General features: G+C 48.0%; 1 protein-coding gene across 1 annotated transcript in view; it reads right to left on the minus strand.

The window, feature by feature from the left end:
- KIF26B (kinesin family member 26B) overlaps positions 1-26,634 on the minus strand; it is a gene marked incomplete at both ends in the record, with an annotated part of 436,144 nt that overhangs the window by 60,724 nt on the left and 348,786 nt on the right. The window contains 4 exons of the mRNA XM_080698422.1: positions 1,457-1,640; positions 4,425-4,687; positions 5,702-5,795; positions 10,312-10,518. Coding sequence (XP_080554548.1) covers positions 1,457-1,640; positions 4,425-4,687; positions 5,702-5,795; positions 10,312-10,518 — 748 coding nt within the window. The remainder of the gene's footprint in view (positions 1-1,456; positions 1,641-4,424; positions 4,688-5,701; positions 5,796-10,311; positions 10,519-26,634) is intronic.

Raw genomic sequence — 26,634 nt, forward strand, 5'->3', positions numbered from 1 at the left:
ATCTCAAGACACATAAAAAGGGTGAGTTTCCCTGTGTACAAACTATACCCCTAGAAACTGGAGTTTAAAAACAATAGCTGAGGGTCAGGGGCAATGGCAGAGCGGGGGCTGAGGGGAGCTGGGATGGGAAGGGACACTTTCCCTCAGTTGGGGGGCTCAGAAGCCCCTAAGAGCTGCCTCCAGGAGCGCTGGCATCCAGGAGCTTGAGGAGACGGCAGAGAGCCTGTCTACAGACCCCTGCTGGATGTCTTACCTCCTGGCTTCACCCGAGGGAAGGTTTGTTGATTGCTTCTGCTTTAGTGAGCTGGATTTCTAATTTCCAACACAGGGTTACTTTTCCTAACTCAAATGTTTTTTGTTTGCTTTTCCGGCATTCAGTGTCCTTGAGACAATCACCCAGGGAGCACCAGGGGCCAGCCGCCTGACGCCCCAGGAAGGTGGACATGGAGTAGCCACTGTCAGCCCGACCAACCCTGTGGCCACAACTTGCTTTCAAAAGCCTATGATGTCAATGGATGAACTTGGAGTAGACACCGCTGATATATGAGGATGAGGAACAGTACTGAGCCCAGTGCCGCTTTGACAAAATAGCCAAGAGGGCTGTGGGCCACGGCCTGGCGGCCTGGCAGCACAGTCTGCTGACAGCACAGGCACCGAGCCCATGTTTTTACAGTGAAGTTCACTGAGGGCACCACCTGAGCCACGCAGCACCTGGTCAGTTAGTCCAAAGTCTGACTCATAGACAATTTAAAAAACACAGCTGTTTGCTCTGAGTGGTTTTAGGGACTCAGGCTAAGGGTGAATGGAGCGTTCTGGGGCTGACTGCTGCCCTCTCCTGAGGAGCACATTCAGGGTCTGTGGACAGAAAGAATCTACTCTTCAGCCATTCATCTGGTGGCCAACACCTACTGGGACGAGGAGAGAACCGCGCCAAGTGCCGTGTGCGTGCATGTTTGTATCACCTGAAACCTCACCATGGTATATAATTACAATGCACCAGCGAAAATGTAGCAAAAGCCTGGTGTGATGGTGCACACCTGTAATCCCAGCACTTGGAAGGCTGAGACACAAGGATCACTGGTCTGAGGGGAGCCTCACAACTTGGTGAGTTCCTGTTTCAAAATAAAAAAAAATTTTATAAAAAGGGGTTGGGGTGTAACTTGGAGGTAGAATGCCCCTGGATTCAATTCCAGGACCCAAAGAAAGGAAGGAAGGGAGGGAGGATACTCTTCATTCTCTGCTTGTTCTTCCGCTCGGCATCCGCATTCCTGAACTATCTTTACCAGTGCAAACCTGCTGCCCTTGGACAGCTCAAAAGTGAACTTGAGTGCAGACGCTACACGACTTGGATTACAGATCACGGAACTGGGGTCACGCCGTGCTGAGGAAGGCCAGAGCTGCCCGAGAGGAGATGAAGATGCCCGCGGCAGGAGGGGTGCAGGAGAGCCCCACTTACTCCCGCCCTTGCCGCTCTTCTCCATGCGGTACTGGTAGATGTGTAGGGTGAAGAGCATGTGGGAGCTGCGGTGGTCCTCTTCGTCGCAGTCCTGCTGGCTGCTCCGGCGGGAGGCGATGGCGGCGTCCAGGAAGAAGGCCGCCTTCTCTGCGGTGGGGGCCCGAAGCTCACTCTGGTTCTGCAGCTGAAAGTCAGAAAGCCAAGAGCTGTGTTGGAGGCTGCAACACCGCCCAGCACTCCCGCAGGGCGGCAAGGGCTCTGCTGCGCTGCTACCATTCGCTGCAGCAAAGCCACACATCTCTAAGGCCCAAAGCCCTTCGGGAGCAGGGTCCCGTACGCCACACCACTCTCAGCCTAATCGATTCATTTCTGAAAATCAATATTGAGCACACTTACTGGATGTAACCTGTTTTTACCTATTTTACAGATTAAGTAGACTCTTTAAGTAGCAGGTGTGAACACAAGTGCCCGCATCTGAGTGATGAATGGGCACAGATGGCCTTTGCTGTCTCTGCAGAGGACAGCAAGCCAATAGCCGGACTCTCCATACACCCAAGAAAACGCCAGGGGTATGACTGGACCTTGACCTCAGATTAGACTATTTGGAGGTATAGAGGTTGGCAAAATGTGATTTTAGACCCAATAGCACTGGCCTCCCAATGAAGTAAAAATGTGGTCAGTTTTCACTTGACTTCCAAATGTTCAGTTATGTAATGAAAGCTAATTTCAGGTCACATTTATACGCCTAGTTATGAGGGAGAAGTACTTATAGGAGGCACATGAAAACGCTCAGGAGGCTTGAGGTTCTCATCTGTATCTGAGATGTCTACATCCCAGCATGCTGGCACTGCCCCCAGTACTTGGGAGGCTGGAACAGAAGGATTGCAGATTTACGGCCAGCCTTAGTAATTAGTGAGACCCTGTTTCAAAGTAAAGAATAAAATAGGGCTGGGGTGTAGCACAGTTAGAATGCCCCTAGGTTCAATACCAAAAGATATAATAAAAATAAAAATGATATCTAATTTTACCTTTAGTCCTAAATTCACATTTGTGGTATCACTCAGTGATCGATTAGAGAAAAATAAAGTGAATAATGTGTCTCAATCCTATAAGAACCCATGGCAATTGTACTAAGCCCAAGTTATAACAATCATATTATCACAATTTGACAAGCACTGCTTTTTTGCAGAAGAAAAGAAAACTCCAATTTCTGATTTTTTTCAAAGAACTGATTGTCAGTGTGTCTTAGGGTTGGAACAAATTCTGATGATTTTCTGCTCTGATTTATATTTAAAGCTTTGAACTGTGACAGCCAATATTTGGAATCTGAGAACATCAAAATCCTTGAACTTATAGAGAGATGGCATTATGTTCATGGTTTTGAACTTACTATTAGAAAACTAAAACAAAGAATTAAAAACTAACTTCCTTCCTTTGTGGTTCTGGGGCTCTGAAGATTGAACCTAGGGGCATTCTACCTCCAAGCTACATGCCTAGCCCTTCTGTCTTTATTTTGAAACAGGGTCTTACGAGGTTTCTGAAAACCTTGCTAAACTGCTGAGGCTGACCTTGAACCTGTGATCCTCCTGTCTCAGCCTCCCAAGTAGGATTATAGGCATGCACCATCACACCCAGCTAAAAACATCTTTTCAACAAGAAGAATTAAAATAAAGAGGATGTTTTTCTTTGCCTTCAGCTAACCAGACCTTTTACCTAAGCAGAACTTCACTAATAGACTCATAAAAGTGAACAGAGTCAATGTAATCTCAGGAACTGGGGAGGTTGAGGAGGATGGCAAGATGGAGACCAGCCTCAGCAAGATAGAGACCCTGCTTCAAAATAAAATATGAAAGGGCTGGGGGTATATCTCAGAAATAGGATACCCCTGGGTTCAATCCTCAGTATTGAAAAATAAAGGGGATGGGAGCCACTGCGCATTTGAATGTCTGGCCAAGGCTTGCAGGGGGACCCGCGGCAGCGCGCTACTGACCATCACAGGTTCCAAGCAGGGTTTGTGCTTCAGAACAGTGGTTCCCAAATTGTGATCTCTGAACCACCAGAAGCAGGGGCATCACATGGAAGCTTGTTAGAAATACGAACATAGGGGCCCATCCCAGACCTGCTGACCCAGTAACTCTGGAGTGGAGCCCAGCAACTCATGTCTCAACAAGTCATCTAGGTGACTGAGGTAGATTAGAGTAGGGATCCACAGGGAAATGGAAGGATCGGGGTAATGGAAGGATTGTGGTAGCAGAGGCCACAGGCACGAGCTCTGGTGCAAGCTATTCCAGTTGGTACAAGGTGGTGCTTATCAGACAGAGCCTCCCTCTGACAAGAAAGAAGGTGCATGGCAAAGCTAGAGCACAGCGCCTGCGGCGGGCTGGAGAATGGACGCTCTGAATAGGAACCAGGAGGCTCTGGAGTCATCCCTCCAGCTACTGTCACCCGCAAGGGGTAGACATGGAACAGACAAGACATCCTGAGAGGGGGATCAGAGCTTCTCTGGGCTTCCATCATTCTAGCAATGATGTCACACTTCTATTTAGAAAGTGATTTTAGCCTCTCCCACAGCACGGCTGATCTGGATAGAGATCAGGGCCAGAACGCGGTTTCTAGAGCTGGGAACAGCCCAGGGAGACTGCAGCTCTTTGCGTAGGGCAGTAAATATTTTGGTTTGTTATTAAACAAAAGAAAGATTGTACTTTTCTTTACCTTTTTGGAATTGAAAGTGAATTTAATTTCCCCCCAATGCCAGGACAATTATGGTTCCTGCTCACTGCCAATGAGATTCAAGGTGCAAATATTTAGGTTGAGCAGATGGTCCCACAGCTGCCAGCCGTAAAGTTCCAGTCCACTTTAAAATAAACACTTGCAAGCCTTCTGGTTTACATGGTGAGTGATTCAGGGCTTCAACTGCCCGGGCCTCCAAGGTAAAAATAAGCCATCTCCCAGCTCCCAGAACAATCACCTGTGTCCCGCAGATGGGATCCTCACAGAGGTACACGCCCGGGGACTGGCCATCCTGCAGGCTGCCCGTGGCCACCTCAGACAGCAGGTCCCGCAGGTTCTCCTCTTTCCCCCACACCTCCACGGCTGAGATGCGAACTGAGAAGCGGGCCCCGGTCTTTTCTTTCCGTTCATTGATGAGCTTGAAGAGCCACGAAATGGCACAGGGGATGATGCCCAGATTCTGCATGGAGTCATCCTTTCCGATCATGGTGTAGGATTTCCCTGTGAGCGCAGGGGAAGAACAAGAAGCAGCTGACTTGTCCAGACATCACACCATGGCGTCAAGTAGACACCCAGGACGCAAAAGCGCAGCATGGGCAAGTGGCAAGAGGGAAGAAAAGGAGTGAACAGGCTGGGAAACGAGCGATGGATGGCTGCCATACAGAACACGCACACCCACGCACTGACAGGCTGAAGCGCCAGGCCTCCCAGCTTCTGCAGAGCCTCGTGGGGCCCGGAGGCCAGCGGTCCGCCACCGACACCATGCTGTTTACAGCGCCCACAGATTAAACCCACACACTCACACTTTATGTCCTTTCTCAAGGTAAACGCTGTGTATGCTTTAATAGCATGAGCAAATTCCACTAAGATTTGAGCTCTGCTTTGATCTGAGATCTAGAAGTGAGGGAAGCGGCAGGGAGGTGGTGGCCCTGTGCTGCCCGAGAGCTGAGCTCACGCCCTCTGCCAAGTGACACCTTCTGAGGCTCCCAAACCACGACCTTATCAAGCATGTAAGGCAGGGTCAGGTGGGCAGATAGATGACCACAAGTCAGGGTTAATAAGGGACAGTTTGGGGTTCAATCGAAACACTTGTGGGGTACCTTTGGCTCCCCTTCCCAGTGATTCAGCACAGAGAGGTTCCCAAGGCTGGAGGGCTCTGTCTGCCTTCCCCAAGCGGCCCCAATATGGTACTCGGCTATGCAGGGGCAGTTTCTCCAGCTTTCCCATAGGCTCCATCTCCCCCCCAGTCCTCCTGGGAATGGGTCTGGGCAGGGGTCCGAGGGCTTCCCAAAAAGCCCCTTTCAGGGAGTGTACACTCTCTTAATTGTTTTAAGCAGCAGACCTGACCTGGTCCAAGAGGGACAACCTTGCCATTCCCTGGACCTGAAGGGAGGGTGCTGCTGAAGGCAAGCACACTTCTTCAGGATCTTCGACTCAGCACCTAAGAGCAGCTTAGCCTGGTAACTTGTGTGGAGGAAAACCAGCGTGTGGCACGAAGAGGGAGCTCTCACTAACCCAGCTTGGCGTGGCCGAAACAGAACACGCAGCCGTCCGCCCCGTTGACCACGGACTGGATCACCTCTGCCACGGTTCCAGCGCATACTTCAGCCTGTGGGACATAAGAGGAGACATGGGCTGTGAATGAGCAGCCTGCGCAAGCACCGTTAACAACGTGAAAGCCAGCCTGCCTTCCTGGGGTTAGGGTCCCAGGTAACTACATTCCCGACGGATGGGCCTCTGCCATGGAGCCCTGGAACGCCCAGAACCTGCGGACAAGGCATCTCAGCTCCACGGAGTGTCTCCTACTGGAACCTTCCTTTATGTGGGCAGGTAGATAGACATTCGTCATACACACAGTCTGAAATGGGCCAGGCTTAGAGGGGAGAAGATGTGCATTTCCAGACTCAGCCCCTGAGAAACATCACAGTCCTCACATAAGCTGGAGGCTTGTGACATATGCTTGCTCTCTCTCCATATACATTCTGTGTGTGTGTGTGTGTGTGTGTGCGTGTATTACTAGAGACTGAACCCAGGGATACTTACCACTGAGATGAGATACATCCCCATGCACCATCATGCTTGCCTCCTTCCTCTTTTATGATGCACACCCCCATCTTTTCAAGACCAGCCTTTTCTTTCTTTGTCTATCAGTATATTCACCATATACGATATCAACTGCCACTTGTCAGTCTCTTACTACAGGTGTTTGGCCTGTGCATGTCTCATCTCCAATTTGATTGTTAAATTCCTACACAGAACTTAGCTCTTGAGGACTTTCTAGTCCCCCCAACAACATTTGTGGACCAACATGGAGACCAGGAAAATCTCTCTCTGGTTAGCATCTGAGACTTTTGCAGTGGCAGGAGGACAAATTGTTCTGTGTCCTGTCACCCTACTCTCTGTCTCAGGGCTGGAGCCAGAGCTGGAAACACCCGGAACCATACAGAGGCTGCAGCTCTGTGGCCATCAGAGCCCTGTGCCTCCCATTGGGGATCTAAAAACTTGCAGTCCCCAGGCTGCAGGCAGTTATTCAGCTCCCAGTCTCTGTAACACAATGAACCTAAGTGTTTAGATGTCAGTTTTCTCTTCTCCAAACCACACTCACGGCAACTGCCAAGTGCACAGTGGTGGCTGTCCCAACAGCTCTCTGGGGGCTCCCCTGGATGGAGGGGTGGTAGGACAGGGCTGCCATTAGAGGACTGAGGCAAAGAGAGCCTCGCACTACTAATCCCCGAGGCAGAGGCAGGAGGATGCTGATGGAACTTGCCAGAGGCACCTCTGCGACTCAGAAGTTGTTACCCAGGAACCCTGCCTTCATTGGACACAATGGGGCTGGGAGGTTGGGAGCCCAGCTGGAGCCAGATGTAGAATCAACCATTTGTTTCTCAAGTCACTGAGGAAGATGGGAGTGGTGTGGAAACAAAACCACCATCCATGCAGAGGCTAGGGAATAGAGGGGACACAGGAGTGGCCTCACCGGGCACAGGGTGGGGCAGACATCTCCTTGAAGGGTTCCTGCCTGGCTATCCATCTAGAGTGGTCAGCAGTTTGTCTCCCTGGTGTTTGTTAAGAGCTGATAGTGACCGGGTACGGTGGGACACACCTGTAATCCCAGTATTTGGGAGGTTAAGACTGGAAGATCAAAGGTTTTCAGTCAGCCTCAGCAACTTAGTGAGATTGTTTCAAAATAAAAAATAAAAAGGGCTGGGGATGTTGTTCAGAGGTAGAATGCCCCTGGATTCAATCCTCAGTATGAAGGAAGAAAGAAAGAGAAAGGCAGGCAGGCAGGCAGGCAGGCAGGCTAGCTGACAGTGGCTCCTGGAAGCCCCTCCCCTGGTTGTCTTCCTCGTGGGTCCAGATAAGTAGCCAGTCCCCTGAGCACAGCCCCGGTGGCAGGGCCAGGTCTGTCAGAGCCTCTGAGCTACCCATGGGTCTGGGTCTAGGTCCTCCATACCCCCTCCACTAAGCCAGACCTGGCAGAAGTCTGTCCCAGTAGCATGCAGTCAGTAACTGCAGAGAAAACACAAGGGTGGCGTGAACAGCTCGTTGGAGCAAAGAGGAATGAGGACCACAATAAGCACTGTGCACCTGAGGAGCTGATCTTCTTAGCAATCAGGACGAAGTGCAGTGTGTAACTGCTGGGGTCACCGTGGCGGCTCCTGTTCCCGGGCAAGGAGCTGAGCAAGACCCACGATGCAAGTTTATCTACTCTGTGTTTGCGGGGCAGAGCTGTCCATGCCCAGCAGCATGACGTTAAGGTGAAGACATAAGGGTAGAAATAGCTAACATTCATGAGCATCCCGTGCGCTCTTCCTGGCTCTGTTCTGAGCACCTCACATGTATCAGCCCAGGGAAGCGCAAAAGCCTGAGGTTCTCATTTTGGCTATGTCCTCATGTGACACGATGAATACTCTGAGCCCAAGAGGGTGAGTGACCTGCCGAGGATACACTGCCAGAAACAGTGGTTGTGATAGTGGGAGATCACACATGCCATCTTGGGCAGAACACAGAAAGGTCAGCAGGAGGACCCAGGAGCGTGACCGCAAACAAGTATTTAATTGCTGAGTCTCATAAAAATAGCAAAGCCTCCCTTTCCTAGCCCACGGGATTCTAGGAGTCAATGGGCTAAGAGGACATCTTGAAGGCCGCAAATTTATATGGAAATATAACTTATAATCTTAGACATCTGAACAAATTAAAATATTCCGAGCCGGGCGTGGTGGTGCACACTCGTAATCCCAGCATTTGGGAGGCTGAGATAGGAGGATCGCGGTTTGCGGACAGCTTCAGCTACTTAGTGAGGCCCTTTGCAACTCAGTGAGAATCTTTTAAAATAAAGAATTAAAAGTAGGGTTGGGAGTGTAGCTTGGAGGCAGAATGACCCTGGGTTCCATCCCCAGTACTTAAAAAAAATAAAAAATCCAAAGTGAGTGAGTGAGATGGCCACACGGAGCAGAGCGCGCTCAGGAAACAGCGTGTAATGTGAACAAAGACTGGAAGGCAAATGGCTCCTATTTCTGGAATAAATCTAAAACTCATTAATAGTCCACACTTAATTTAGGGGTTGGTTTGGAATTCTTACAATTTACCAAGATTTGCTTCAGAAAAGTTTCAAGTGTTGTTAATTAAATTACTTGTAGGCCATTTGTTAGACCCAGTGTCAGGTTTAAATTACTGACCCCCCCTGGGTGATACAGCACAAAACTGAAATGAACAGAGAAACCACAGATACTTTGTCTTCAAGAATCATAAAATACTTTGTCTTCTTTGGGTAAAACCACATGCTCACCTCCTTAATGAAAACCTATCACATGCCCTTTGCCTGTTGTGAAACACAGACATCTGTGTGAGCATCATTACTTCCTGCACTCAGAGGCAACACAGAGGAAGTCAGCAGGCTGCAGGTGAACACCGCGCACTGTGGTCTTGGCTTCGGCTTTGGCTATGCCCATACTATGCAATGCTTGGTATAAGGCTTGGGAAATACTAGAAAATTGCCAGCAAGGTGCAGGTGTCTGATGCCACAACGTAGGCACCGTAGGCCCTCAGTACCTCTAACCTGGTTAATGTGTCTATGCATGTATGCATGTATTATTTGGGGTACTGGGGATTGGACTCTGGGCCTTGTGCATGCTAAGCACATCCTCTGCTGCTGATCTATATCCCCAACCCTGGGTTATTCACTGAGTTCTTCAATCACTCAGTGTTGTAGTTTGGATATAAAATGTTCCTCTAGAGAAGCTCACATGTTAGGCTATACAGCCAGGTTCAGGGCTGAGTGTGACTAGATCACTAGGGGTGTGGCCTCAGGAAGTGTATCTGTCCCTGCTCCCCCGACGCACACACACATATATACTTTCTGCCTCCCAGCTACTATTGGTGAGAGCCGCTTTTCCTTCTTGCCATGCCTTAAACCTCTGCTATGGAGCCCTTTCTGCCTTGGAGTTGACCAACCATGGACTGACCGCTGAAACTATGAGCCCCAAACCTTTCTTTCTCTAGGTTGACCCAGGAAAAATAAGACAGACTTGTTTTCAGTGTGGAATCCAAGGGTGGTTTGGAATGCAGCAACAGCTAACTAATATGAAAACTATCCGCAAGCCCCTTCTGTTCCCCACTGTCTCACTGATTCAGGCCACAGATGTGGGTCAGCCTCAGTTTCCAGGTTCCCTACGGATCAGCACTCCAGTTCCTTAGTAAGAATACAGACCCTCCCTCCGCCCCCATGGAGTTATATGAGGGCCTAAGATACTGCCCAGTTTTAATCCTGATCCCTGAAATGTGTTTTTCCTTCTTACATGCTCACACCAGAAGCCAGGCAGGAGCGGCATCCTGATAGACCAGCTGCCAATCCCTTGATGTAGTTGTCTAATTCTGCCTGTTCCTTGCTTCTTTGTGACACTCACTGACCGGCTTGGTTTCCTTCTCCCCGGGGATACATTTTATAGAAATCCCTGCACACGGACACTGGCCAAGGTATGACATTAGTAGCTCGGAAGGCCTGAACTATTCATGACTCTAAGGATGGCTTCTGAAGCCAGAATGTTCTAGAAGACACTCCTGGCGATGAGTGTGCCCTCCTTTAGTCCACGCTGTCTGGGCCCGAGGGGTTGGTTTATACCCACCTGAGAAGCGTCCTGTGGGAAAACTGCATCAAAGGCAAACATCTTAGGAGGAACTTGGTTGCTTCTCTTTTGAAAGGCATTTTGACCTCCACAGGATAGGGGGTCATACAAGGTGATCTGCTTCTTCCGCGGGTCCACCTTTAAGAAAGAGCTGGATTCCGAGGAATCTCGAGCCAGTGTGGAGCATATGCGAAGCATGACTTTCACCTGTTAAGAAACAAAGACAAGAAACCACACGGCTTACTATAGCTGGGTACTTATGTTAGAGCACTCTAACAGACCCAGGTGATATAAATATTCACCATGTCACTGAACTTCTTCATGATCCGTTGTGATGAACTGCACAGTGAATTAGCCACCTAATCCTCGCTGGGTCACGGGCACGCTGATTTATTTATAATACCAGGTAGAATATTTTGATATGTCCATTACTTTAGCACAGAGATGGTATAGTGTGTTCTTTGTCTTCCTATTAATATAAATTAAAAATTAACTGCACCCTGGTGGGCCAATTATATAGATGAAAAGCTAATCTGGACTGTCAAGCTATTGGGGCTGTTGTAGTTCCCTTGAAGCTCACAGATCAATAAACCATACACATGAACGTTAGCTCTGTAATTTACTCCCGGCTTGGTTCATCAGGACACTGGGAGACAAAAATCCACAGTTATTAGTGTCATCGTTAAAGGCCTGTGAAATGGCCTGTTTTTAATGGCCAGCATCTGAAATGTGTTCCAAGGGGCAACAGAGATAAAAGATTGGTTTGCAACATGTTATTTGGGATCCCATTAAGTGAGTACAGAGAAGTTGTCAATTCAGAGAATGAAAGCACATCTCCTTAGGAAATGGGAAGCTGTGCCCTTTAGCCCGCCTTCTGAGTCACTGAACACGAGCCTCTCCAGAGTGCCTGGCCACCCAGCCCCATCCTGTGCTGAGTGTGGCGCTCACAGAAGTGGCCTGCCTGCCTCAGAGTCCTGTGGATAGAAATCAGGCCAGAGTGCACAGAAGTCTGCAAGCGACAGTCCTGGGAAAGGGACCACACTCACTGTCTTATAGGTCTTTGTGGCCATGGTGCCGGCTCAGTCCAGTGTGTGATGGGCTCTTACTCTGAGCACCTACTCCGTGCTGGCACTGTGCTAGGCATGAGGGATACACAGATGCAGGGAGGCGAGAGCACACAGATCAGAGAGGCTGATAATTCTGGCAACAGTGTGGCAACTTGGGAAGGTATGCAGAAGGACTGTTTCTAAACGCTTGCCCTCTTTGTCTAATCAGTTGTTAGGTCTGGTGAAATCTCCATCATGCAATGTTTGGGGACGAGGTTGGCCGCGAATTTTTAAATAAAACATTTTATTTATTTATTTATTTATTTATTTTTGGTGGTACTGGGGTTCATGGAAGCCCTTCTACCTCTGGGCTACACTCCCAGACCTATTTTTATATTTTTATTTGGAAACAGGGTCTCTTATGCTAGCGACAGCGAGGCTGGCTCTGAACCAGCATGATCCTCCTGTCTCCACCTCCCAAGCGCGGGGATTACAAGCGTGCGCCACCATGCCCAGCAAAATAAAACATTTTAAATATATAGACACAGTCAGAGGATCGCAGGTGCTATGCTTATGGAGTGAGCCGTCCTTAATCCTCTTGCCCATTGTGGCTGTCTGCTGAGGCACGGGCTAGTTTGCAGGGTTCAGGGTTGAAACATAAAGAATTCTGAGTGTGCTAGGTCCTCCTGGCACTATCCCTGCTACCCATATTATTGCTCTGCATGCTGGTACTGAACACAGGGGCACTCTATTTGACTCCCATCTCCCCCTTTTTTTGCGGTACTGGGGTTCCTGGAAGCCCTTCTATCTCCGGGCTACACTCCCAGACCTATTTTATATATTTTTTATTTGGAAACAGGGTCTCTTAAACCAGCGAGGCTGGCTCCGAACCTGCGCGGTCCTCATGTCTCTGCCTCCCAAGCGCGGGGATTACAAGCATGCGCCACCATGCCCGGCCTTTTTATTTTTTTATTTGCTAAATTGCTGAGGCTGGCCTTGGACTTGCAATCTTCCTGCCTCAGTCTCCCAAGAACTGGGATTACAGGCATGTATGACCACCACATTACACGCTTGTCCTTATAAGTTAGTTATACTACTCTGTTGTGGTGGAAGGAGTCCAAATCTGGGATAAGGCTGAGCTCTCAAGCTCAAATCTTGGTCCCAGAATGAGATGGGTCATCTTCTGAGGGTCTGCAGTGCATCCAGATGTGCTCTGTCTACACTATCTCCTTCATCCTCCCAATAATCTGGGGCACAGGGACCCTTGTCCAGACTTTACAGGAAGAGACAGACGCTGTATGACTTGTGCCACATTGCTGCAGCTGTGGATGTAGGGCTGGGCTCCAGAACCCATGCTTTTCCTATGACATCAACTGCTGCCTCCCACAAACAGCCAAGCTCCTTGGAGCCCGGCCTCCTCACCTGGGAGCAGGGAAGGCGGTACCTGTCTTAGAAAACTGTGTGAGGCATCAGCGCGTGGTCATGTGTGGTGCTGAGTGCTCACTTCTTTTCTTCCTCCCTCCTCCCCTTATCTTCTCCTCCCTGAGTCCTCTGATGAGGTTTTAGAGCCCACTCCCTGACCTCACGTTGCCGAGTAACAAGCAGACCACAAGCAGGACACCACGGAGGATCATCACCCACCGCAAGGCCTACCCGGGGGCTTAGCTCTACCCGGGAAGCCCCTGAATCCCACAGCCACCGCATCCCGCCCTGGCCATTTCCTTGTTCACTGTGGATATCTCTAGCGGCCTCCAGCGCCTCTCCACGACTTGCTCTCGCACACCGTGGGCCTGCCCCCAGCCCCTGCTCTCACTAGACCTCCGGGCTCTCTGTAAGTGGCGGTCCTTGCCTAACCGCCGAGGGGCTCCTGTCCTGGCTGCTGTGACACCAGGTGGAAGTGGTGGAGCACCAGAGCCTGCCCTCCTCCTCCATGATGCTGCCTGCCATTTCTGTAACTAGAGGTGCTGCATATAAAACCTGAGGGAAGCCAGGCAGGGGCCACAGGGAAGCATGTGGCCAGCATCAAGGCTCCTGCAGCTCAGCAAAGCTCTGGGCCCTGCTTGGTTTTCTGTAGACAGGCTGAAGAGCTCGCCTGGGTCTGGCCAAGGAGATACATAGTTCTCTAGGGCCCACTGAAGCTGGGGCTGGGGAAATGCCACACTCCAGTCTTTGCTTTGTAATTCATTTAAATGAATAGAGACTTTTCTCCCTTAATGGAAGGAAACTGGGTTTTGCTGCTTCACCTCCATTGTGTCAGTCTTCCGTTAGTCCAGCACTCCACTGTCCTCTAATTCTCCGTCATTAAAGCGCTTAGGAGATTCCACTCAGGATCAAGAAATTCCATGGAACTTCTTGCCAGGAGCCCTGGCTTTTTTACAAACACTGTTAGGCTTTTGGCAACATCCACTGAGCCTGGCCTCTCCCCTGCTCCACACAGAAGCCGAGGAGCTGTCCACCTGCACAGCCCGCTCTGCAGCTCTTGGGATCAAGGGGACAGTTGCTAGGTCACTCCCACGGGTCATTCTCCTGGTGGAATGGGGACAGAAAGCTAATGGGACAGTCCGAGCAGAAGCAAGGAGGGCCTGCCACACGATTCAGGTGAGAGGAGCTGATCTCTGCAGCCCAGGCCCTGGGCGGCCCCCCTTTGCCGCACTTGTCTAGTTATTCTGGGGCTGGAGCGGCGCAGCTGCCACCCTGGGTGCCATTGTCTTTAAGCCCTGCTCATTAGTCAACTCAGCTCCTCCTGGATGGCGTCAAGAGACTGAGGGACAGGGGCTATGAGACACACTGAGCTGCAGAGCTAGCTCCTCCACCACACGGCACTGGGCGCCGCCTCCAGTCTCAGGGGATGCTGAGGAGCAGTGGGTCCCTTAATCACTCACAGCCCCTGCTGCCGCCAGCGCAGAACCCAGACGTTCCTGTCGGTCCCCAGCCACAGAGCACAGCTGCTCAGACCCGTCCAGGCTCTGGTTTCCCGTTTCTGTGTTTCTGTACCCAGAGGCTGCCGAACCCAAGGCTTTCCTTCCACTAAGACTCAGGAGGGTTTGGCGCAATCTGACCATCGAAGGGTCCCTCATCAACCAGAAAAGGACTGCACATGGTGACTGGGTAGAGGAGGAAGAAAGAGCCCTGCCAGTCATTCTCGGTGTGCATGCTGTGTTGACGCTCTTGGTGTGGATCCTCCCGAAGTCCCTACAGACATTCATAGAACAAGGCCTGTCCCTTGACTTAGGTCCTGGCCAGGACAGATGCTCAACTATATTATAAATAGCTTTTCCTTCCACGAGGTTACAGGCTACTGAGTTAAAGTCACCACTAATATATTTCAATTCCCTTACATTTCTTTTTAAAAAAATATGGTTATTGGTGTATTACAATTATATATCACAGTGAGATTCAAAGTGCTACATAAGTATATGCACACATCACTGAGTTTAAAATTTTTTACTCTGAATTTTAAGAATCAGCTCAGGAAGCCAGGTGTGTGGTGCATACCTGTAATCCCAATACTTGGGAGGCTAAAACAGAAGGATTTCAGGTTAGAAGGACCCTCAGCAACTTAGTGAGACTTTCTTTCAAAATAAAAAATGAAAATAGACCTGTGGGTATAGCCCATGCATTCTGTAAAATGCCCCTGGGTTCAAGCCCCAATACAAAACAAAAAACCAACAAATAACCAAAAAGAACCAGCTCAGGAGAAACCTGTCAAGTGCAGATAGGCTTTGTCTCAATCCCAGCAGTTTTAGAATTTTTCTTAGGTCTCCCACATCTATTCTTAAGTTCCCCTGAAACGCGTCTGGAAATTGTTTCAGAGGTCCAGTCGAGAAAAACAGTAGCCGCAGGAGAAGTGGGGCAGTGTTTGTGGCCAAGTGGGGCTCACAGCCCAACTGCAGAGCCAACGGGCAGGCAGCCACCTCCTGAGCAGCCCAGGAGCCAGGGGAGCAGGGACACAGAGAGAGCGCACCCTGCAGGAAGCCGGCCTAGAGTGGCAACCAGCCGGTGGAGGGCGCCCTGCCCTGCCTGAGGGGACCAGCAGGGCCTTGTGGGACAGATCAGGAGGCCTCTCCTGGTACCACACATTTGGGGGTGGGGCTCAGCTGTTAAGAAAGTAACTTGGAGGGACATCAAAAGAGGTTGTGGGGGGTGCAGAGAGAGAGACACAGACAGACTAGGGACTGAACCCAGGGGCATGTTACCTTCCAGCTACACCCCAGCCCTTTTGATGTTTAATTCTGAAACAGGATCTCACTACTTGTGATCCTCCTGCCTCTACCTCCCTCGAACGGGGATTAGAGGCCTGCTCACTGCACCTGGCAAAGGTGTGACTCTTCCTAAGGGGCAGTGGGGTGGGCACCACAGGGCACCAGGAGCCAGGGCTGGGCCCTCACCCACGGCACCACAGGGTGGCTGTGGGTAACACTAAGGTGTGGGCCTTGGCCTCTGTATCCCCAAATGAGCCCACTGTGCCACCTATAGGGCAGGACACCATGTAAAGTGGTGAGTCAACCCTGGGCGTCCGGGCTCTGTGTCCACAGATTCAACCAACTGTGAATCAAGAATACTTGGGAAAAATACATGCAGAGACCATTTTTCTTGTCATTATTCCCTAAGCGACACAGTATAACAACTATTCACATGGTATTTGCATTGTATTAAGTGATAAGTAATCTAGAGATGATCTCAAGTGCATGGGAGGATATGTGTAAGTGTATGCAAACACTATGTCATGATATACATGGGATTGGAAAATCTGTAGAAAGGAGGGAAGGAGGGAGGAAGGAACTCTTTACTTTTCTCCAATCTGCTGGCTTAAGAAACCTGCATCAACTCCACACCACAAGCAGGCGCCTTCTAGGATTTCTGTTTGTTTTTGCATTACTTGGGGGCATTTGACCCCAAGTATCTATATCACTAGTTCTTTCTATTATTTTTTTATATTTTGAGACACAGTCTTACTAAGTTGCTTTAGCCTCCCAAATAGTGGGATTACAGGTGTGTACCACTGCATTCAGCTACCTAGGTTTAATATTAAAAAGTAAAGCAAAATTAAACATACCCACGCACAGAGACGAGAGAGACAAAAACCAAGTATTTTTTCCTCCTTCCTCCCACCAAAATTGAAGAATACACAGCCTGCTGACATTCTTCATCAAGGTGAAACAACTATGCAAAGTCTCAGCGAAGTGCCTGAGAGTTAATCTGTTCCTCTCTCTTGTTGGTTGGTGCCATGGTGGAGGTGCTCACGCTGCCTGCTGGCAGCACTTCAGGAGAGTCCCAGCCGCTCCAAGTAAGACAGCTGGGGCACGGGAGCACGAGGCAGTGTGCACTTTTCAGGTGCATTCCTCTCAACACACTCTGCTTTCTGATCTACCATAAAATTCAGTTTCTAGACTATGACATTCAGACAAATAAATAGATCATTGAAAAGGTTTTTTTTTTTTTTGTGTGTGTGTGTGTGTGTGTGTGGTACAGGGTAGAAAACCAGGGGTATTCTATCTCTGAGCTATACCACCAGCTTTATTTTATTTTTTATTTTGAAACAGTCTTGCAAAGGGCCTCAATAAATTGCTGGGGCTGGCTATGAACCTCAATCTTCCTGTCTCAGCCTCCCAACTACTGGATTACACCACTACGCTCACCTACTATATCATAAAACATTTTTTTTTTTTTTTTGGTGGTACTGGGGTTCCTGGAAGCCCTTCTACCTCCGGGCTACACTCCCAGTCCTACTTTATACTTTTCATTTGGAAACAGGGTCTCTTAAGCCAGCACGGCTGGCTTCGAACCTGCACGATCCTCCTGTCTCTACCTCCCAAGTGCAGGGATTACAAGCGTGACCCACCATGCCTGGTGTTATCATAAAAGATTATGATAAAGTGCTATTCCTAAAATTTCACTGCATGCTGGGCGTGGTGGCTTAAGAGACCCTGTTTCCAAACAAAAATATAAAATAGGTCTGGGAGTGTAGCCCGGAGGTAGAAGGGCTTCCAGAAACACCAGTACCACAAAAAAAAAAAAAAAACCTCACTGCAGGAGATGGAGGATGGATGTAATATTCCAGTCCTTATTGAAGAATCTCTTTCTCTTTAAACACCATAGTGTTTGGCTATAGTGTTTTAAAAGAATCTTCCAAGCCCACGGAGTACTGTTGAGTTTGGAGAGTGGGACAGCTGACTACCAGAGACTGAGGAGCACTGCGGACTGTCTGGGGCAGTGCCCACTTGGTGGTGACACGCCGGCTAAAGGGCCATGAGCACCCAGCCATTGCTTCTTCAAATCCATTATAAATCTTGCCGTGTACAAAGATTTCCTTTTTTGTGCGCATGTGTTTCTGGAGATTGAATCTAGGGGGATTTTGCTTCTGAGCTACACCCCCAACACTTCTTATTTTTTGTTTTGAAACAGGGTTTTATTAAGCTACTGAGGCTGGCCGCAAACCTGTTATCCTCCTGCCTCAGCCTCCCAGTACTGGGATTACAAACATGTTCTAACATGCCTGGTTCACAAAGGACTTTCTTACATCTAATTTCCACTTGGTTCCCTTCATAGACGCTCTGTTAAGAAAATATTATGATCATTATTACCCTCATTTTCTTCACTGAGGCTAAGGAGATTAATATTTGAGGTACTCTTCCATGTATAGTGACGCACACCTGTAATCACAATACTTGGGAGACTGAGATAGAAAAACCGCAGGTTCAAGGACAACCTTGGCAAGCAGTGAGGCTCTCAGTAACCTACCAAACCCTGCTTCAAAAACAAAAAAATAAAATCAGGCTGGGGGTGTAGCTCAGAGGTAGAATGCCCCTGGGCTCAATCCCCAGTACCCTCACCAAAGCAAAAAGATTTGAGGTGCTCAAGTGACTTGCCCAAAGCCACGGTCTAGCTGTAGCCTTGACCTGCTGGTCCTGTCCCCGTCAACGGGCAGAGTGGGAGCATCTCTTAGGAGATGGAGTGGCTGCAACTGCACTGCAGAGCCTCCTGGAGCTGCCAAAAGACGAGCTCATACAGCGCAGCAATGCTGTCGTCTGAGAGGGAGCGCCCTGCTGTCAAAAGCCAGTCAGGAGAGGTGACAAGGGGTGGCACAGCGAGGCTGCGCGCACACGAAGGAGCCTATGCGGGCCCGGCCGTGAGCCCCTAATGAGGCCTGCTCAGCGAAAGGGGCTCTGGGAGCAGAGGGGGCTGCAATTCCCGAGGCGCCTCATCTGCCTGCACCTGTCACCAGGGATGGAGGACGGAGCCCTGGGAAAGAGCCCCGGTCCCCTAGCTCCCTTAATGGATGGCCAGCCTATGGCAGCAGCTCCCTTGCACTAATTAGCCAGGCTGTGAGGATGTAGACGGACACATTTCTAGGGCTGGCCTGTCAGACAGGACTGGGACTCTGACAGCGGCCTATTTGCAAGACCACCTGTCTCCTGGCTCATTCTGTTAGAGAACTTGTTTTAAATGGATGAACTGGTGTAAAGACACATCCTAAAAAGGGCACCCCAGGTCTGGAGTGAAGCAGGATACGTGATTCTGAGGCATCTCTTAAGAGTCTCTCGGATGTCAAGGACTTAACACAGGGTTAATTCTGGTGCTTGGGGGCACGGGCTCTAGAGACAGTCTCCTGAATTTGAATTCTGGCTGTCCTGTTTCCTAATGTGCATTTTTGAACATGTAATTTAACCTCCTCTGTGCTATGTTTATAAACTGGCCCCAGTAACAAAGCTGGCCTAATGGGCTTCCAGGATCACTAAAGGGCAAATGGCACCGGGGCGTGGTGGCTCCCGCCTCTAACCTCAGTACTCCAGAGGCTGAGGCAAGAGGATCTCAGGTGCAAGGCCAGTCTCACAACTTAGTGAGATGCTGTTTCAAGATAAAAAATAAATAAATAAAAAAGGGCTTGGCATATAGCCTGGAGGTAGAATGCCCCCCTGGATTCAATCCCCAGTAACACACACACACACACACACACACACACACACACACACACGGCCATCACACCCTTCACCAGTGCCTGCTACATAGTGAGTGCTCAGCAGTTCAGCTGTTATTACTTTATTATGTTCATGAGGCTACCAATCTATTGAAGGGATCAGATACTTTGAAATCATACAGGCCCTAGCTCTTGGCACTGTGTGACCATAAGCATACAGTACAGCCTAGTTTCCTCATCTGTAAATAGAGAGAATTGTCCTTTTGAGGTTGGCTCAGCCTGGACACACTTGCTCATCAGTTCCTCAGAGAATGAAGCGTGTACGTTGTCTTTTCAGGAAGCTCTCTGCAGTTTCTAACAGTGTGTCTGCAACTGGCTTCTCCGGATGAATGAAGAGGCTGGCCCGTCAGCCCATGACCTTCTGATGCACAGCCCAGAATCCCTCCTACAGAACATGTCAAGTCCCCCCAAAACATGCAACCTATCAAGAGGTATAAGAACCGTCTGCACCCGCACAGAAGTTGCCTACATTTCCTGGTCACCGTCCAGGCAACGAGCAGCTCCTTCCTCTTCTTCCTATAAGTTCTCCCACAATCAGCTGCTGAGGGCAGATCTGACCTCCTCGGCTAACTGCGCCTTTGAGCAGAACCCAGTGCTACAGCTTCGGCTTCTATAAGTCTCCAGAGCCCTTGGTCAGGGTCAGTTTCTTGAAAGATTTACACGATTGTTAAGCAAATAATCGTGTACTGAAAAAAATCGTGTACTGCCAAAGCCCCCAGCTTTCTGTGAAGGCTCAGCACACACCCATCCATGGGCACTCAGACTGCAGCTGAGGGTGGGCAGGGGGGAGGATGAGTAAGAAGTTCAGCTGGAAAGTCAGGCTGTAGAGAGACTTCCGTAACAAACTGAAAAGTTCGTAGGACTCCCAAGTATGGGGAGCCACGTGGGGGTGAGAGGGAGGGAGAAGCAGAGTGACCCAAGTTATCTTCATGGTGGAGGACAGTTTCAGGGTCATGGTTTTTCTATCTGCAAAACAATGCTAGTGTCACCCCTTTTCCTCCAGTTTGGGGGGTTATGAACTTAAGGAGCTGGCACCTTTCTGGAGCAGCGTTTATGAGCCTGCAGACAATTCAATTAGGGAGACTTGCACAGGAGCCGTGGAGCTGACACACAAGAGTGTGGAGCTGGGAGTCTGCAGCATGCATATGCATGGGCCTAGCAGCAGCTTGACATAAGGGGTAATGAATCAGTCAACCAAAAGATAAATATTTATTAAATGCTGATGAGCAATGCACTCTCCTTTACCTGGGAAAGCTAAGTATGACAAAATATTTAGATTCAAGGCAAGAAGCAAAGACAGGTCTGCTTCAGAACTCTCGAGTAGAGAGCTTGTCCTACAGTAGTAAACACCAACTCACAGGACGTAGGTGGCTGCGTTCCAGCAGAAGAGGATCTGCTGGAGGTGCTGGCACACTGCTGACAGGGAGCACCTCTTTTCCAGGGAGCAGGCGCTGCGCAACTAACTTCTGCCTCCGGGCTCACCGCTGGACACTCCTCCACCCACACCCTGGTTATTACTTCCCAGGAAGTGGCTGGGTATCTAACACATGAGCGCCATAGCACAGTATCTCTGAGTGTCTTGCTAAGTTGCTTTTATAAGAAAACTGGCGAGAGCCACAGAGGAGATACACCGGCCTCACGCCCGAGGATGCGGCAGCAGCGCCATACTGCCGGTGGCAGCGGCGAGTTCACCGGACGGCTAAAGCAAGCCAAGGTGAGCTGCTGCGGAACAGCCAGGCGGGATCTTTCGGTGCAGGGAGCATCTAAAGCTCCCAGTGGCTGAGCTCAGCACACACTGCAGGGATTTAGAGTGGAACTCAAAACCAAGAAGAAATACGCCAGCCTCACGGCCGAGGGCGTAGCAGCGGTGCCATATTGCCACCGGCGGCACCAGCAGCGAATTCACGGAGTCCAGTACAGCTAAATCTGCGTACTCAAGAACAGTGAGTCAAATTGCGGGCCACAGAGGAGAAATCCCAGTACTGTACTCCCTGGGACTTGACCCAGTGGGGGAGTGGCGGTGGCAGAGATATCACACCATAGGAGAACGTGCAACCTGGCACCCCCCATAGTTTAAAGCAGCCTCTATCGACTCCCTGGGTCGGAGACTCTGTGATACAACCCAGTAAAGGAGTAGTGGGGACTGAGATACCACAGACTCGAGATCCAGAGCACCTTAAGTGAAGTCTTAGTGACCCAAGGGAAGAACCCAGAGAAGGCACAAACTTCCGAAATCATGGGAAAGAGGAATAACACTGGAGCAATGAATGCCCACACCCCCACAACATCAGAACCCGATAAAACAGAAATTCAGAGATTTCTAGAAGATCAAATCAGGAAAATAACTGTAGAAATAATAGAGGTGCTTCGAAAAGAACTCAGAGAGAGTCAAAAAGAGATAAAGGATGCAATTAATGAAGTAAAGTCCTCAATTCAAAGCACAAACAACCGATCAGACCACATGGAGAACAGAATCTCGCTCTTAGAAGATGATCATGAAAAAAATGAACGCATAGTTTCTCATCTAGAAAAAAATATCCAACAGCAGGAATCTGACATTGAAGAAATATGGGCCCTTCTTAAGAGAGCTAACCTAAGAATAATTGGAATAGAGGAGGGAAAAGAAAGTGAAACCAAAGGGATCAACAATCTCTTCAAGGAAGCAATAGCAGAAAATTTTCCAAACATAGAGCAAGAGGTTGATACACAGGTCCAGGAAACTTATAGAACTCCCTTTAGACAGGATCAGAGAAGAGGATCCCCACGCCACATAATTGTCAAAATGACCAATGTGGAAGCCAAGCAGAGAATCTTAAAGGCAACAAAAGCAAAGGGCCAAGTGACATTCAGAGGCAAACCAATTAGAATCACTCCAGACTTCCCAAACCAAGTCATGAGAGCCAGAAGGACTTGGAATAACATATTCCAAACTCTGAAAGAAAACAACTTCCAGCCAAAAATTTCCTACTCAGCAAAACTTTCTATCAAATTAGATGGAGAAATAAGAAGCTTCCATGACAAGCAGAAACTGAAGGAATTTATGTCTTCAAAACCAGCACTAGAGAAAATACTCAAAGAGATTAACTACAAAGAAGAAATAGGTAACACACACCAGAACCAGAGAAACAAGATTTTCCATCCAACAGACAACTAAGATTGGTTAGCTGTGGAGATTCATTATTTATGTTAGTCTTTTACCTATCTCTAAATTGTATTGTTTGCCTTTATTGTTGTTAATTTTTAGGATTTCTAGTTGGAATATTAATATACCTTCAGATATAGCATTTGGAAATATTTTATCCCATTCTATTAGCAACTGTTAACTCTGTTTACATTGTCTTTGGATATACAATTTTTTTAATTTTTTTAGGGAGTTTGTATACTCTTCTGTTGCCTGTGCCATTGAAATCATATCCAAGAAATCACTACCAATTTCTATGTTGTGAGGTTTTATGACCCAGATTTTCTCCTAAAAGTTTATACTCTTAAGATTTATATTTAGGTCTTTTATCCATTTTGAGTTAATATTTGTATATGGGATTAGGTAAGGGTCCAATTTTATTCTTTTCCATGTAATTATTATTTTTCAACAATATTTAGTTAAAAGATAATTATTTCCTCCACCAAATTTTTGTGGAAACCTTGTCAAAAATAACTTGACAATATAGGGAAGAATTTAGCTCTAGGCTTTTATTTAACTCCAATGGTTTATATATCTGCCTTTAGAACAGTACTACACTGTTTCAATTATTGTAGCTTTATATGGTTTGAAATCAGAAAATATATATCTTCTAGCTTTGTTCTTTTTCAAGATCATTTTGGGTATCTAGAGTCCATATTCCATATTAGGATAGATTTTTTTCTGAAAAATAAATATATAAATATATGATAGTTTCACCTAAAAAAATATTCTCTGGTAAGAAAGAAAGCAAAAAGAAATATTGAAATGTTATCTTTAAGTCATCAAAAGCTTGGTATCAGAAAAATGAAACTGTTATGTGAGATTATCATTTTTAATTTTGGATAAATTGCTATAATACTAGATGTCAACCACTAAGCCAAGCATGGGAGGGAGGGATGGGGAGGGAATGGGGTGGGGATCGGGTGGGGGCTGACTGGGCAATGTGTGCATGTATGTCTACAAAAGTTTGTATCCCACTATGATGTATGAATACAGTGCAACAATAAAAAATAAATAAATAAAAATAAGAATTAGAATAAGAAAAAAAAAAAGAAAACTGGCCTCCTGACCTGGACTCCTTGGATGTGTTTTTATGTAAGCAGCTATCAGCTACAGGGACTCATTTCATAGATGCATGTAAGGAAATGCACACTGTCGTACTCAAGTGGTGCTGAGGCACAAGCTACTGCTTGGAGCCCAGAGTTTTTCAATTGGTGGATCTGGACCACACCCCGAGGATGGGTGTTCCTAATGAGCAGTGGGGATCCTGCTGCTCCGAGGACGGTCCCCAGGAGCAAGGGTGGCCTCAACCTCCCGGAATCATTCCCTCATGCTCCGTGCGAGACAAGCACTCCACCACTGAGCTCCACCCCAACCCCAAGGAGCAGTCTTATCAGTGGAAGAAAAAGTTTCTGTGCTGTCAAAGTGGGAAGGGGCTTCTGACTCTTCCTTGGTTGTACTTGAGGGAAATTCTTGAATTCCAATGTGAAATTGGTTAAGTGTCAATCTCAGGAAGAATAAATAGGTTAAAGAACTTCTCTTTCAAAACTAGTGCAATTCCACCATCTACACTTAATTTGATTCTATAGTTTTACCCACTGTTTTGTTTTTCTTTTTTCTTTCTTTTTTTCTTTCTTTCTCTTTTTTTTTTTTTTTGTGGCACTGGGGGTAGAACCCAGGGGCTTTCTACCTCTGGGCTACACTCCCAGACCTATTTTATACTTTGTTTGGAAACAGGGTCTCACTAAGTTGCTGAGAGCCTCACTAAGTAGCTGAGGCTGTCTTCGAACCTGTGCGATCCTCCTGTCTCAGCCTCCCAAGTGCGGGGATTATAAGCGTGCGCCACCATGCCTGGCATTAACCCACTGTTTTTATTATTATGGAAGCATAAACTTCACACCAGTGAATCCTATTCTTTTGGGGTGTGTGTGTGTGTGTGTGTGTGTGTGTGTGTGTGTGTTACTGTGTTATACTTCTGAGCTATACTCCTAGCCCCTTTTATTTGTTGCTTTTTTTTTTTAAACAGAGTGTCTTGCTAAGTTGCTGAGGCTGGCCTCAAACCTGAGATCCTCTTGTCTCAGGCCCCAAGTACTGGAATTGCAAACAGATGTGCACCACCTCACCTAGTTGGATTCTTTTCTTTTTCTCTTTCCTCAAATAAGAAACTCTTTGGATTCTTATTAATATTTTACTTAATAGGAAATCATCATTAAAGGAAACTAACAATTGTTCCAAGACCATTTTTCTTCCAGAGAACACTGTCCCGGCAGTGATGTGTGTGTGCACATGCGCGTGCACAAGTGAATGTAATGTGTGCAAGAGTGTGTGTACATGAGTGTGAATGTGTGGGTATGTGCATGACAATACATGTATGTGTGCACACATGCACATGTGCACATGAAAGTGACTGAGGATGATTAAATAATAATGATAAAATGAAAACAAAGGCTGACAATGTTTCCAAAGCAACCCTTTTAGATTCTAAGTTTCTTCTCCTCCTCCTATTTTTTTCCAGAATGGGGATGGAGCTCAGGGGTATTCTACCTCTTAGCTTTTCCCCTAGGTAAGTTGCTGCGGGTCTCGCTCTGTTGCTGAAGCTGGCCTTGAACCTGCAATCCTCCTGTCTCAGTCTTCCTGAGATTACGGGCCTGTGTCACCACTCCCCTCCTGGCTCTTCTTTTATATTTAGGGGTGAGTAGTCAGGCTGACTGGTGAGGGGCGTGTGTATGTGTGTGTGGGAATTCACAAGAGATGGAGGTGAGTGATTCTGAGTGCTGCCTCCTCTGAGGGAGAGGGGGTGGGCTTTTTGGAGGGGGCACAGTAGGATGGCAGATGGGTACTGACGACTCAGTCTTAGCTCTTGCATGTGTCTCAAATTCAAATTATCGAAGGCCTACGTTCACTGTGCTCTATGCCAATGTGCACAGCCACCCTAGATGAGAGCATATTGTAGGAGATAGGTCACGGAGTAGCAGGGCTCCTCTACAGTCTCATAGGACTCAGTTCTGAAAACAGGATGCCAGCCAGCTCTGGCTCCAGGTACTCCACATTTTCCTCTCTAACCTCAGCTGTCCACCTGGAAAGACAAGGCGAGGAGACAGAAACAAATCCTTCAGATCAAGCCTGAACCCTGCACAGAAAGCAGACCTCAGAGTGAAGACATTATGGCTGCCTTGCAAGTTTTATGGAGCCCTCTAAAGTCGTGTTTTCCTTATACTGCTGCAGGTTAGCGTGCCGAAACATATTTTAGCACTTGAAAAAGAGCACATGTTATGATTAAGTACATTATAAGGGACTTTTAAAATTTAGATCAATGATCTGATAAGTTGTAAAACAACTCAAAGTGTATAAATTTGTATTCGGGGAGTTTCTAAAATTGTAAATGGTTGACTTGATGGATTGTAACAAGTCTTTTGAAAGTGTTCTGCACTATTATTCAAATCTTTACTGTGTGGTTTATTGACAGGTTGGTGAGTACAATGTCCCCCTTGCCGGGCGCATTGTAAATCCACAGCTTTGTAGCCCTCTGCAAACCCGCTAATCAACGTGCAGATGTGAGGAGGACTGGCACAGGAAATATAGCATCCGGTTTCCTTGCATGTTGGATAGATCTGAGTTCCAAAGGCCACGAGTCCTTGGGAGTCAGAGGCAGACCCTGGATGTAAATATTACAGCTAGTCAAAGGGCTGAGCTCTCACCAGGCTTGCCTGAAGAGTGGATGACACATCATGCTTATTTTATTTACGAACAAGGATCCTGAGGCCCAAAGAGGAGAAGTGAGGCCGTGGTGGAGCCCACTCTGCATCTCCTGCCCACGCATGGCATCTCTCCACTGGGAACTCGCAAACAAGGCTGGGGTTGCAGATTCACAAGAAGTGAAGCTTCTACTCCAATAGCTTGCAAATGGAGGCCATTCATGGAATACTGATCAGGGCCAGAGAATTGAGTCTTTCAAGCAAAGAGAAGAGACTCCATGCTTTAAAGCAAGCACACAAACTTCTATCTATCTATCCATCTATCTATCTACTTTATCATTCTAATGCACAAAAATGTATTTGCAACAGGCCAAATGTGGTGGCACATGCTTGTAACTCCAGGACTTGGGAGGCTGATGCAGG

Source organism: Muscardinus avellanarius (genome assembly GCF_963383645.1).
Source record: "Muscardinus avellanarius genome assembly, chromosome: 7".
In the NCBI taxonomy this organism is placed as follows: Eukaryota; Metazoa; Chordata; class Mammalia; order Rodentia; family Gliridae; genus Muscardinus; species Muscardinus avellanarius.